Source organism: Rattus rattus, chromosome 11, assembly GCF_011064425.1.
Source record: "Rattus rattus isolate New Zealand chromosome 11, Rrattus_CSIRO_v1, whole genome shotgun sequence".
In the NCBI taxonomy this organism is placed as follows: Eukaryota; Metazoa; Chordata; class Mammalia; order Rodentia; family Muridae; genus Rattus; species Rattus rattus.
In genome coordinates, this window is record NC_046164.1 from 45,337,037 (window position 1) to 45,351,107 (window position 14,071).

The 14,071-nt window shown below is 39.7% G+C and overlaps 1 protein-coding gene across 1 annotated transcript; it reads left to right on the plus strand.

Annotated features, from left to right (window-relative positions):
• Nucleotides 1-4,351: 4,351 nt before the first annotated feature.
• Nucleotides 4,352-6,267, plus strand: LOC116912532 (YTH domain-containing family protein 2). Its single transcript, XM_032916636.1, has one exon. The coding sequence runs from the start codon at nt 4,502-4,504 to the stop codon at nt 6,089-6,091; it is 1,590 nt and encodes a 529-aa protein (XP_032772527.1). The 5' UTR covers nt 4,352-4,501; the 3' UTR covers nt 6,092-6,267.
• Nucleotides 6,268-14,071: the final 7,804 nt, after the last annotated feature.

Sequence of the window (14,071 nt, forward strand, 5' to 3'; positions counted from 1 at the left end):
ATATGAAGCAGAACATATTTGGACATAAATTTCATGCTGTCTTGTGTTACCTCTCTATTCCTTAGGATGAACCCAGGAAAATGGGAAAATGGACCCTAAAATGAAACTAAAGTTCCAACTTTAGTCAGGGCATCAGAAAATTTATATTCTGAGGGCATTCAGAGGATTAAGCAAGGTCATGGGAGCAAAGGTCACTTGAGTAAGTTGTATGTAGTCACAAAGACAAGGTCATGTGAGTTTAGGCTATACTCAGCCATGAGGGCAATCTATGCTCAGAAACATCAACTAAATAATAATAGTAAGATGATAGGTAATCTGAAGCAAACTTACTCTCATTAATACCTGGGAAGGGGCATAAAAACATATTCCAAAGACAACCAATCTTGTGGAGGTACACAGATTCTAACATTATTGCCTTGTTTAGTGATGTTTCTCTTACAGGGTCTCAGAAATCTCCCAAAATTTCATTCATCACCATGTTCCAACAGTCCTATAGAATTGAATGGTGTTTTCTAATTATCCCTAGAGTTAGGCTTTATTTATAATTAATTACATGATGAAATGATACAAGGTCCCAGATTTGAACTTGTTCATTTGGAATAGTAGCAAATGTATCAATTCTGATATCATATAAATTCTGTGAATAATGAAGATATATTGATGGATATGGCATAATATGGTCTACAATATCACAAGGGATCTCTTCCTAAACTTGGTCTTTTACTGAAAATGTAATCATTTTTAGCCTGCTAAAATCACGCAAGTTAGAATTATGAAGACATTCCTACAAATGAGAAATTAAAGCACATGAGTGAACCCCATTCTATTCATAGTCTATGGCAAATAAGAATTATTTTTAATTTACTTGTGTTTTGTTTTCATTAGAACTTTTCATTTCAAGTTTATTTTGCTTTGGACAATTGATAACAGATGATATAAAATAAAATTTTAAAATATTGTTTCTCTTATTGGAAACTATTGAAGTTTTAGTAAAGCAATGAAAGAGAAAGAGAAGCCAGAGAGAACAAAGAGAGAAGAGACAAAAAAAAATCCTAGAATAGTGTGGAAGAGTGTATTTTAACAAATTTAGAAAAGAAATCATGCCATTTTTTTTCCCCTTTAAAAATACACAACCTCTTGATGAACCATTCTGCCTCTATCTTAGGCTTAAAAGCTATCTTATAATAAAAACTAGGCTCATTCTTGTTGTTGATTAATCTGCTATATCTCATAGATTGAGCTGTGTCACACCTGTAATCTTAACTATTAATAGTTCTTTACTGATCCATTCTACAAAACATTGAAGATTCCTTTGTTTCTCAATGCTATTTTGACTACCCATGATTATTTGTTGTGACTACCTGTTGGCATGACTACCTGTTACATCTACCTTGCAATCATTAGTTTGTTAGTGGAGGTCATTATCACAACTTATTGAACTTCAAATCTGAGATATCAGAACAAATTCAGATGCTGAAAATGTGTTTTATGGTATTTACTGCTTCTAAAGAAAGTATTTAAAATCTCAAAATTATGGGATTTCCCTATTTGTTTCAGGGAATCATGGGTATACCCTGAGATTCCTGTACTGTAGTTCCCCATCAGTACTACTTTCTTTTTTTTTTTTCTGATTCTTTGTGAAGGGTAGCCTGTGAGAATGAATTGAGAGTTCTATATAGTGGCACTGATTAATTGCAGTTACCAGTTAGGTTTAATTTTGATTTTTGTATTGAGCCAGTCTTACTTCATAAGTTCTGGCTATTGAAAATTCACAGTGCAGAAGAAATCTGTTGAAAGTATTCTGTCTACTTAGTCCTGGAGTTATAGTTGCAAGCCCTTCCAACCAGGTGATTTCCAACTAAAATTTATATATATATATATGATATTATGTCCGGGACCGGACTGCTGGACTGGGCAAAGCTAAAGCCCTGCCCTGAGCAGATTCCTGAGAAAGGCTTGACCTTTTCAAAGAAGGAGAATATCTTGCAGTTTAATGATTCACCTTATATCCTTGGGCACTTCCCAGTACTCCCTCTTCCCCCCTCCCCGCCCTAAGCTTCAGTCCCTGCTCCTGCTTCAGAGCTTTAAATGCTGTACCTTCCTCTCAATAAACAGACCTTGACAAGGACACTTGCTTGGTCTCGATCCTCTTCCCCCCCCCCCGTTCTCCCGAAGGTATGGGTCCCCTTCGACCCCCAAGAATAACTGAGTCCCCACTGGCGGGGAACAAGTGACGCCTGACATGGGGCTTGAGGTACGGACCCTCACTGGACAGAAAAAGAAGTTGAGGACCCCGGGTATTTGTCCAGAAACCTACACAGATAAAGTGAAAGTAGCTGCGCCTATCTGGTGTTCTTCACCTAGTACTCTCACCACTCATGAGAGAAAGACATAGCAGGTAAGAGTTTTCTGTCTAATTGAGAATGGTCAGAAAATGTCTAAGGAAGCAATCTTTATCAAAGGCCTTAAGGCTTCTCTCACGGAAACAGGAGTAAGAGTTAAGAAAAAGGATCTCGTTAATTTTTTTTTGTCTTTGTGTCAGAAACTTGTCATTGGTTTATTATTGAAGGACCAGAAATTAGCTCCTATAGTTGGGACAAGGTTGGAAAGTGTTTAAATGCCTTATTGTAAGAAAAAGGATCTGAGACAGTTCTGATTCAGGAGATAGCATCTGTGTCTTTGTGTCTTTGTGTTTTGTGCTGGCTAAACTCTGGGTCTGTATTTGCTACTCTGGGTCTGTATTTGCTCTCGAGTTCTGGAGTTCTGGTTTTGCAGTTGCTCCCATCTTGGGCTGAGAGGGAGGCTACTGTCTCCGGAGAGACTCGAATGTGAGCAGTAGACATGTGCCAGGGGCTCACGGATTGCGCTGTCCTGGGAGACCTCCCAGGAGGTGAGGGAAACCTGGGACGCCTGGAAGATTCCCGTCTGGGTGCTGGTGAGGATTCAGTGATTCTCCTGGATTGGAGAAAAGACCTGCCCTCCCGGCAGTCTGTATTTCCAGAGTGGTCTTTGTCTGTGTGTCTTAGGTCTTTGTTTTGTGTTACTGTGACTTTGACAATGGGAAGATTCTGGTTGGGAAGGAGAAGTGATGTGGAATTCGCTCCCCTTCATCTGTCATTGTTGAACTCATCGAAGCTCCCATCTGAATCAGTTCAGTTTTGTGGCAATCTTGCGGCAGCCCTTATTTTTTTGTTTTTGTGCACACTTTTGTGTTTTTTGTCTGTTAATCTTTTGATTGTCTTTCTGTGTGACTGAATGCTATTTGCCCTCTTCAGCGGACCTCTATTTTCTGGATTCTCTTCTTGTTTTCTCACCATCCCACTTGAGATGCTTGTTAGTAGCTGTTACAGGAAATCTATAATGCTCACTTGAGGAGTGTGCTTTAGAAACAAGAATTTCTTGTTTGCCCTGGGTTCCATCGGGATAGGTGTGGGGATAGGCTTGATTTTTTATTGCAAATGATGTAACAATGCATATGTTAGTACTCCTAACACTTCTTGGAACTGTGCCTCAGGGATCACAACCTGCATAAGTTTAGAAGTTCTAAAAGGCAGTCATGACCTTTGTGTGTAGGTTCAGATAGTGTCCAGATTGGAATCCTGATGTTAAAGACTTAGTAAGACACAAAAGAGAGTTGAGAATTACTTAGGGCTATCTTAAGGCTGAGTCTAGGTGCTGCAAGGGCAACTACAAGGACACCTGCTGTTGCTCTGCAACTCAAGGCTTATGAAGAATTCAGAACTGCCATTGACTTAGATATAAAAAGAGTAAAAAAGACTTTTTAACTGACCTCCAAGAATCCCTAACCTCCCTCTCAGAGGTAGTCCTTCAGAATAAGAGAAGATTAGACCTGATATTCCTTAAAAAAGGAATCTGTGTGCTACACTAAAAGAAGAATGTTGCTTCTATGTAGACCATTCAGAAGTAATTAAAGACTCCATGAGTAAACTTAAAAAAAAAAGGGGGGGCCATTGTGTGAGGCGAGATGGGGCCCGACTAGGCCCGGGCCCGCTGCTCCGGGCCGGGCCGCGGCGTCGCCTCTCGCGGGTCGGGATTCGAGCCTCAGGCCGGCCGCGCCCTGAGCCTCCCCGCCTGGCCCGCTCTTCCCGCTCCTCCCCAGGCCTCGCTCGCCGCGCCGCGCTCCGTCCCATTAGCGGCCAGGGCTTCCCTTCCTCGTTTCCTTCTCCTTCCCTCGTGTCGCTGCCGGCGCTGCCCGGCTGACTTGCCGGCCTAGCGCTCTTCCCCGCCTTCCCCTCACCACGCGTGCCCCCCAGGCCTGTTCCTTTCTTCCGGGCTCGGGCCCTGCTTTCATTTGTCTTTCCCTTTCCGTTTTCTTCCCGGACGACTTGCTGCTCGGCGACATCCCCTCCTCTCGCAGAGACCAAAAGGTCAAGGAAACAAAGTACAAAATGGTTCTGTGCATCAAAAGGATGGTCTAAATGATGATGATTTCGAACCTTACTTGAGCCCACAGGCAAGGCCGAATAATGCATATACTGCCATGTCAGACTCCTACTTACCCAGTTACTACAGCCCCTCTATTGGCTTTTCCTATTCTTTGGGTGAAGCTGCTTGGTCTACTGGAGGTGACACAGCCATGCCCTATCTAACTTCTTATGGACAACTGAGCAACGGAGAGCCCCACTTTCTACCAGATGCAATGTTTGGGCAACCAGGAGCCCTAGGTAGCACTCCATTTCTTGGTCAGCATGGTTTTAATTTTTTTCCCAGTGGGATTGACTTCTCAGCATGGGGAAATAACAGTTCTCAGGGACAGTCTACTCAAAGCTCTGGATATAGTAGCAATTATGCTTATGCACCCAGCTCCTTAGGTGGAGCCATGATTGATGGACAGTCAGCTTTTGCCAATGAGACCCTCAATAAAGCTCCTGGCATGAATACTATAGACCAAGGGATGGCAGCACTGAAACTAGGTAGCACAGAAGTTGCAAGCAGTGTTCCCAAAGTTGTAGGCTCTGCTGTTGGTAGTGGGTCCATCACTAGTAACATTGTGGCTTCTAGCAGTTTGCCTCCAGCTACTATTGCTCCTCCAAAACCAGCATCTTGGGCTGATATTGCTAGCAAACCTGCAAAACAACAACCTAAGCTGAAGACCAAGAATGGCATTGCAGGATCAAGTCTTCCACCGCCCCCAATAAAGCATAACATGGATATTGGAACTTGGGATAACAAGGGTCCTGTGGCAAAAGCCCCCTCACAGGCTTTGGTTCAAAATATAGGTCAGCCAACCCAGGGATCTCCTCAGCCTGTAGGACAGCAGGCCAATAATAGCCCACCAGTGGCTCAGACATCAGTAGGGCAACAGACACAGCCATTGCCTCCACCTCCACCACAGCCTGCTCAGCTCTCAGTCCAGCAGCAGGCAGCTCAGCCAACTCGCTGGGTAGCACCTCGGAACCGTGGCAGTGGGTTCGGTCATAATGGGGTGGATGGTAATGGAGTAGGACAGTCTCAGGCGGGTTCTGGATCTACTCCTTCAGAGCCTCACCCAGTGTTGGAGAAACTTCGGTTCATTAATAACTATAACCCTAAAGATTTCGACTGGAATCTGAAACACGGCTGGGTTTTCATCATTAAGAGCTACTCTGAGGACGATATCCACCGTTCCATTAAGTATAATATCTGGTGCAGCACAGAGCATGGTAACAAGAGACTGGATGCCGCCTATCGTTCCATGAACGGGAAGGGTCCCGTGTACTTACTTTTCAGTGTCAACGGCAGTGGACACTTCTGTGGAGTTGCAGAGATGAAATCTGCTGTGGACTACAACACATGTGCAGGTGTGTGGTCCCAGGACAAATGGAAGGGTCGTTTTGACGTCAGATGGATTTTTGTGAAGGACGTTCCCAACAGCCAACTGCGACACATTCGTCTAGAGAACAACGAGAATAAACCAGTGACCAACTCTAGGGACACTCAGGAAGTGCCTCTGGAAAAAGCTAAGCAGGTGTTGAAAATCATAGCCAGCTACAAGCACACCACTTCCATTTTTGATGACTTCTCACACTATGAGAAACGCCAAGAGGAAGAAGAAAGTGTTAAAAAGGAACGTCAAGGCCGTGGGAAATAAAAAGCGGTTCTGCACAGACTGCAGCAACGGTTGCGTCTGCTTATCCTAAGAGGACACGATGACCTGCAAGAAAATTAGGACTTTTTTTCTTTTCATTGACTTCAGAGACAATTGCAAACTTGCAGTTTAAGTATTGGAATTTCACAAAAGACATAGGACTTAACTGGAAAATGGGGGAAAAAAAAAGGAAAAAGAAAAACCTAAACAAAAATTCCCTCTAGGTAGTTTAGGTAAAAAAAAAAAAAAAAGTCCCTTTTATTTTGGCTTTGGTTGTGATTCAGAGCATAATGCTTTGGGTTTTTTTGTTTGTTTGTTTGTTTGTTTGTTTTTTTTTTGTCTTTTTACTATATTTTTCGGATTTTTAAGTCCGTAAGTGCATACAATTTTCTCTAATTTTTAAACCCTTTCCTCCTCCCATTTTGACATTTGCACTTGGAGAACACTTGAGTTGCGCAGATTTTGGGTGTCCACCCCAGAAAGTGGGAATTTGATTTTTCCCTTCCGAACTGGAAGAAAATTTTTATGAAGAATTTTTGTCTAGGAAAGTTTAATAACAGTGTTAGCCAAGGTTGAGTCTGTAAGGGTGGTTCATTTCTCTGACCCTTTGTTACTCAAAGTAAAGTGCTCGGAGTCCTAAGAAATGTTCTGTTCTTGTGTATTATACTGATTAAGTCAGGATTAATTTGATTTCAAAGCTAAGAACAGTGGTAAAAAAACTTGTTTTCAGAAATGCATTTTGGAAGAGAAAATATTGTAAACATGTAGTGAATGTTTCTTCAGTTTCTTGTTCAGCCAATGAGGAAAGGGCATTTGCCTTTCTTTTTTTACCATTAATCACTTCTCAATAAACGTGAGATCCTGTTGAGCATCAAAAAAAAAAAAAAAAAAAAAAAAAAAAAAGGTTAGACAAAAGACAGAGACAGAGACCATCAGGGATGATTTGAGAGCTGGTTTAGTAGAGCTCCTTGGATGACTACTCTGATATCTTCCCTTATGGGACCCTTCTTAATTTTGCTTCTGTTTCTGATTATAAGTCCATGTGTGTTAAGTAAGCTAGTTATCTTCATTAGAGAAAGAGAGTAAGTGCTGTTCTGATTTTGATGTTATGTCAGCAATATCATGTTTTAATTCAGTTCTATGATTAGAACTAGCCACTAGAAGAAGTGGGGAATGAAAGGTAGAAGTTTTAAAGTTGCCTCCCACTAGACAAAGGTTCAGAGTAGAAGAAAAAAAAAACTGGTTAGGCCCTGGAATTGTATGTTCCAGGAGGCCTCTCCTAGGGCTATAGAATGGGTAATTACATCGGCCAGTTCGGCAACTCTCTCCCTGGAACTGGCTGACCATAAAGTTAGATTAAAATCTTAGAGAACAATCTTGAGAAGCAGGAAGCTTCTCCCAGGAACTAGCGGACCATAAAGTTTGACCTTTTCAAAGAAGGAGAACATCTTGGGGTTTAATGATTCATCTTATGTCCTTGGGCACTTCCCCAGTACTCCTCCCCCGCACCCGCACTAAGCTTCATTCCCTGCTTCAGTTCCTGCTTCAGAGCTTTAAATGCTATACATTCCTCTCAATAAACAGACCTTGACAAGGACACTGCTTGGTCTCGCTCCTCTTTGTCACCCGTTCTCCCGCAGTTATGGGTCCCCCTTGACCCCCACGAATAACTGAGTCCCCACCGGCGGGGACAATATTAGATATTGTGAAAAGGAGTCATTTGTACCTTTTAAAAAATATTACCATATTTCCTAAAGCAGAGGTTTAAGATAGACTAAGACTTTGACTTTTTTACATAAACATATATATTTGACAATTTCACTGTAATAATCTTTGTCTTTTGGCAATACTATACTTTCCAGTTTCATTTAGATACTGCCATGTTATTTAAACTTTACTAATATCCCGATTTTTAAAAAAAATATATTTACGTATTTAATATTTTTATAAATTTTTCTTTATGAATGAGAGTAGGAACTAATTACTAATGACTTATCCTGTGGCTCCTGAGCATATATACTCTTTGACGTCTGTGTCTGGAATTACAAGTTAAGGTTTTAAGTGTAAATTGCATTGCTTTTTTCTGCTTCTCACATACAGAAGGGCCTTTGACACAAATAGGTTCCTGAATAATCAAAGATAAATAATTCATTTCCCAAACAGTCATGTCTGGTACCACAGGTATCTGTCTTTCCTTTAATTTCAAGGGCTGAAAACTATATGATTACTCAATCCTACACATGTAGCTTTTCTGAGCACCAGAGGCTCTTATGTTCATCTGGTAACAAGTTGTAGGCAAATAACAAGTTACAAAATATAACACTTCATATTTTAAAGAGTTTGTAGATCATAATCAATCCCCAGATTATTGATAACAATTGATCATTGCTTTAAAAAAATGTTGAGGACTTTTTTGTTTGCTTAACTTGATTTTTTTTTTTTTTTTTTTTTGGTCAACTCAACTTTGAACTTACGAATATATAATGAAGCAATATTTTTAAATTTTACTTTTTAAAAAAATATTTTCTTTGGTTTTATTACTTTTAAAATATGTACAGTAAAACAGCAGAAAAGTAAAAAAAAATTTCCCCAAATTCAAATTTCTGGGAAAAAAAGTAAATCTACTAGTATACAATCCACTTACCGCTCAGCTTTCGGTGTCTGGGAGTAAGTCGCAAGAAAATAATTCTGGGCATTCTTTCTGTAAATGAGAAAGGAACATGGGAAGGAAGATTTTCTCCACCATGTTGCTGTAGAATACAAAAATAACCACCTACAAAGAAATCTCAGTAGTTAAGACTCCCTGGACAATAATAACCTTCAGTATGATTGCCCAACTTACCGACAATGTCCAAGACAACACTACTAATAGCTGCTTCAGGCAGTGTGCTTGAGAAAGGCATAGTCAGATCTGTTGGTTTCTGCAGACCAGCTCTGTTGTTTCCTTGAGGCTATGTTCTTTAAGAATTATTCTGATCACAGTCAAACTAACCTATCAGACACACCACCTAGTGAGAAGCTAAAGGCAGGCTATAGTATTTCATGCAAGTGGATTGGGTACCTAAGCCTTTCCCTATAGGTTTGTCTTCTAGGACTAGTTATTTTACCTTACAGGACTGGCATGTTGTAGTTATTTAAAAGGATTCAACTATATTGAAAAGACTGGAAAGTTTAATCATACTCTGAAACAAATCCAAGACTGAATCATTTTCTCTCCTTTAAATGTCTTTTAGAAAAAAAAATCATTAAATTATTGTATTCATCAATCAATATAGAGTTGAGAACTAAACAAAGTAACTAAAAATATAAACTAATAGTGGCTACTAATGATAAATAAAATAAAATAAAAATAAGTTAATTTTTATTAATCATTCCATTTGTTTACACTTCAAATGATATCCTTCTTCCTGGTTAACTGTCCTCAAACCCCCATCCTTTCTGCTCTATCTGTCATCTGTTTTGTCTTTATTAGGCTGATCCCCCCACCACCCACCAACCCCCGGCCCACTGCTCTAGTATAACCCTATGTTGGCACATCAAACCTTCACAGGACTATGTGCCTCACCCTGCTATTGATATCAAACAAGTCCATGCTCTGCTACATATGTTGTTGGAGTCATGGTTCCATCCCTGTACATTCCTTGGTTGGTGTTCTAGTCCCTGGGAGCACTGGGTGGTCCAGGAAGCTGACATTGTTCTTCTTATGGGGTTGCAATTTCCCTCCACTCCCCTAGTCCTTTCACCAGCTCCCCCACCAGGGTCCCCGAGTTCAGTCTGATGATTGGTTACAAGCAAAAGTTAACTTTTTAATCAATCTTAGAAACACATTACAGATGAAAAAAATTGAAGATCAGTGTTACAGCTCTTAGAGGACCTGTAACTTTTATAATGTTATTCTAATTTAAGAGGAAAATCTGAAAGACAGGACTAGAAAATGTATAGTTTCTAGTATGCTGAGAACCTAGTTAACAGTTTATTGTGTCTCATTTAGTATTTGTAGTTAACAAATTACTTCAGTGTTATTACATGTGAAGTAAACTAACCATAGAGATAACAAATGTATTGCCATAGATGATGCAATGCACATATCAGCCTTGGCTAAAAACAATTTTATTATTTACTCTGAGAAGTAGGAAATAGCAAGGGATGTTAACATTTCGTACATTGCACAAGCAGTGGAATCACGTTGGTAATAACAACTAGTTGCAATGCATGCTGGAAAATATTCTTCTTAATCTGTAAAGCACTGTTTTTAGCTCAATCCCAGAAGTTTACCTAAAAAGTTGGGTATTGGAGAATTATAAGTTATTGTCATTGGAAAAATTACATCTAATTCTATTGAGCTTGGTCTACATAGTTATTTATAGCTAGGGACTATATAATTTTGAACCATATTCCCAAAATGTAAAGTCCTTGGGTATTCAATGAAAAGTATATTATTCCTACTAAGTCTTTGCTACCAGTAATCTTATAGTATATATGGTGTGTGCATGTCCATGTGCATCTGTGTGTGTGTGTGTGTGTGTGTGTGTGTGCTAGCTAAATTTAATGTAGAGGTTTCTAATAATTATATCTTAGTTTGATTAACAATGGCCCCCACAGATTCATAGAAATTGATGTTATTAGGAGATGTGGCCTTGTTGGAATAGGTATGATCTTGTTGGAGGAAGTGTGATTTAGTTTTTCCTTATTGACTTCAGATCCTTCTCAGAATCATCTCTCTCCCTGCCTGCAGTGACAATAATGAATTAAACATCTGAATTGTAAGTCAGCCCCAATTAAAAGTTTTCCTCTTATAAGAGTTACTGTGGTCATGGTGTCTAACCCTAAGAAAGATGTTGGTAACAGGAACTGTGGTATAGTCAGACAATGTTTTTATTTAGAGAAATGTAGACTGTGGGACTTTCCATTAGGAAAGCATTAGAATATTTTAAATATAGCTTAATGTGTCTTCCTAATAAGAATATGGAAGAGAATGGAGCTGAGGGTGATTTGAACTTTGGGGGCCTAGCTCAAGAGATTTCAGAGGAGAAAAACTAGTACATAATAATATTTTTAAAATGCCTGATACTAAATGAAATAAGAGGAATGGTTCCTCATGACCCCACTTACCAATGACTACACCAAAATGGCACCAAGAACCAGGAGTAATACTGGGGGATTAAAAAAACACACATGCAAGGGTTATTCTTGTTAAGAAAGAATGCCCACTCTGTGGCTTTATTTTTCAAATATATACCCCAAGTTCACCGGGTGGAAAAATCTGGGAAGCACAGTGGGAATCCCGGCTCAAGTCTTCAGTAATAAAAGACTGAATAGGTGCCCCCAATTTACTGGGAGAAATCCAGGAAGACCAGCCTAAATCTCAAAAACAAAAGACTGGGAAAACAAAAGACAGGAAGGAATTGACCATTGCCCTGGTGTGTCATTACTGGGCCAGACTGTTCCTTTGTTAGGAACAAAAGGCTTCCACATGCATCAGCAGGGCTCAGCAGGCTTGAAACCCAACTAGGAACCCAAGTGGGGTCTTACAAATGGAGGGAGGAGAAACACTGCAGGGGGCCCAGGAGGCTCTGACACCTACTGAGCTAAGCATTCAACTTGTGAAAAGGAATTACGGAAAAATTTAGGTCCAGGATGGTGGTACATTCCTTTAATCCCAGTACTCAGGGGATGGAGAAAATCAGATTTCAGAGTTCAGCTCCATCTATAATTCCAGTTTGAGAACAAGTCAAGCTTACACAGCAAAGGAAATCATCAAAACCAGAAACATAATGAAAATTTATTTGAATGAGACATTCATGTCCCAGCCCCAGCAAATAGCAGAACTTTGCAACTTCATCTGAGTGGATCTGGTTTTAAAGTCAAGGATAAATGAAAAGGATGATGGAATCTACATACAGGACTAAGGAAAAACACCGAGACCAGGTGTATGTCATAGATGTCTCTCCATAGAAGCCTAGAGAGGCCATTGCTTTGATAATTAATTAATTAATTTGATAATTTGATAATTGCCATGGAGATCTCAAAATAGTAAAGATAGCAAAGTCATTGGATATCTGCTGAGCAGAACAGATAATAGGATATGTGGATCCAGCACAAGAGGAAGAAGAATATTGAAATCATCAAAGGAAATCTGAAGAGTACTTTGAAATTAGACATAAAGATGCAGAGTTTTTTTGGTTTGCCCAGCTGATTTTCAGTCCTGCTTTGCTCTAATATTTCCTCACTTTGATAATTAAATCCTGGACCACTATATGTTATAATTATGTAATCTGCTTTTTTATTTTGATTTTATATGGGATTGATTGCAGTTAAGACATTGCATGAGTCTCAAACGAGACATTGAATTTTGGACTTTTAAACAGTGCTAATACTGTGACAGTCTATGGGGCCTTTTGAAGTTGGACTAAATGTGTTTTGCTTTATGATATGGCTACAAGACTATGGAAGTCATGGAATGGAATGACTGAATAAAATCACGGTGATTTGAATAAAAAATTGCTTCCATAGGTCTATAGGAATGTTACTATTAGAATACTATTAAGAAGTGTGGCCTTATTAGACGCAAACTAATCCAGTCTCATCCTATTGTCTGTGGATACAGCTGGAGAACTCTCACGTCCTTCTTTGCATCATGTTGTATGCATTCCGCCATTTTACCATCATGATGATAATGGACTAAACCTCTGAACTGTAAGTCAGTAACAGTTAAATATATAAACATGTATATATTATAATAGTTGCTGTAGTCATCATCTCTTCACATCAGTAGAAATTCTAAGATATATACACAAATTAACTTGCAAATATTTTGAAAATGACACAGTGCTTGAAGGATTAAGGTAGTCCCAATAAACAAATATACTCCAATGTTGAAGAAGTTATAAAGCAATTAGTAAAGAAAATGTTGTTGTCACGGTGGTTGATGTAGAAATTAAATTTTACTTCTGAGAAAATTGAAATTATTGAGTGATATAAATTTGCCAATAGAATTGCAAAACAACCTATATTCTCATCTAATGAAACAGTAATTATTGAGGATGGTGTCAAGAAGTGTGAAGCTGCAATAATATATTCTATTTATAGACTGATAAAGTTACCATTCAGTTTCACAGAAGCTGAGTAAAGAGTTGATATTTTCCGTGGCAATATTTGAGAAGGCTAGGCTGCTTCCATTGAAAGATCCCCGAAGAGTGACCCTTATTCAAGTCTTGGGAAATCGCGGACCCCAGACACAGAGAGACCATTTTGGATGTAATAAGCAAAGGTGAGGTTTATTACGGAGATATATTATGGAGATCTCCGGGCCGACACGTATCCCACGCAGGAGACAGAGGTGTCGACCCCGAAACTCAAAAGTCAGGGGTTTATATAGGGAAGGCTAGGGGGTTTGGCGCGGTTTCACACAATTGGCTGTTTCAAACAGTGGTGGCTAATTTTTGGCGCAGCTGTAAGTGATTGGCTCATTTAAACATACCAGTGAGATCACAACACAGCAGAAGAGTATGTGCTGACTGGGGCGTTCAGGATTTTAGAAGCTAGGGGCATATCAGGGTTTGAAGGACATCTGGTTAAAGTGTGACTCTGAGTAAGCTGGGGGAAGTGCCCTCCTGCCAAATGGTTTATGAGTCAGTCCTGATAGCTTGGGCTGGTTCCTGTATTCCTTTTCTTTATCTTTATGGTCTGTTAGTCCTTGTGGCAGGGTGGCCCCCATCATGCCTGGATTTGCCTGGGCTTGTTTTTTTAGTTTTTAGCTCTGAGTCTGTGAATTTTGAAACTTATTCTTTTAATTTTATATTTTTAAACCTTAAATCTGTATAATTTTCCTTTCACCATGACAGACTTCAAATTGGCAGTTCAGGACACTACATCTAAATCTGGTTCTAAAAACTGGGCAAATCCAGGCAGGTCCAGGCCTCAGAAGCTACCCTGCTACCTGGCCTGAGGCAAGAACAATGGGATTGCAACAGTTTCCAGACT

Bases quoted from the DNA above. Each gene is read 5' to 3' on its own strand.
- LOC116912532 (XM_032916636.1), top strand. From the start codon at position 4,502: ATGTCAGACTCCTACTTACCCAGTTACTACAGCCCCTCTATTGGCTTT.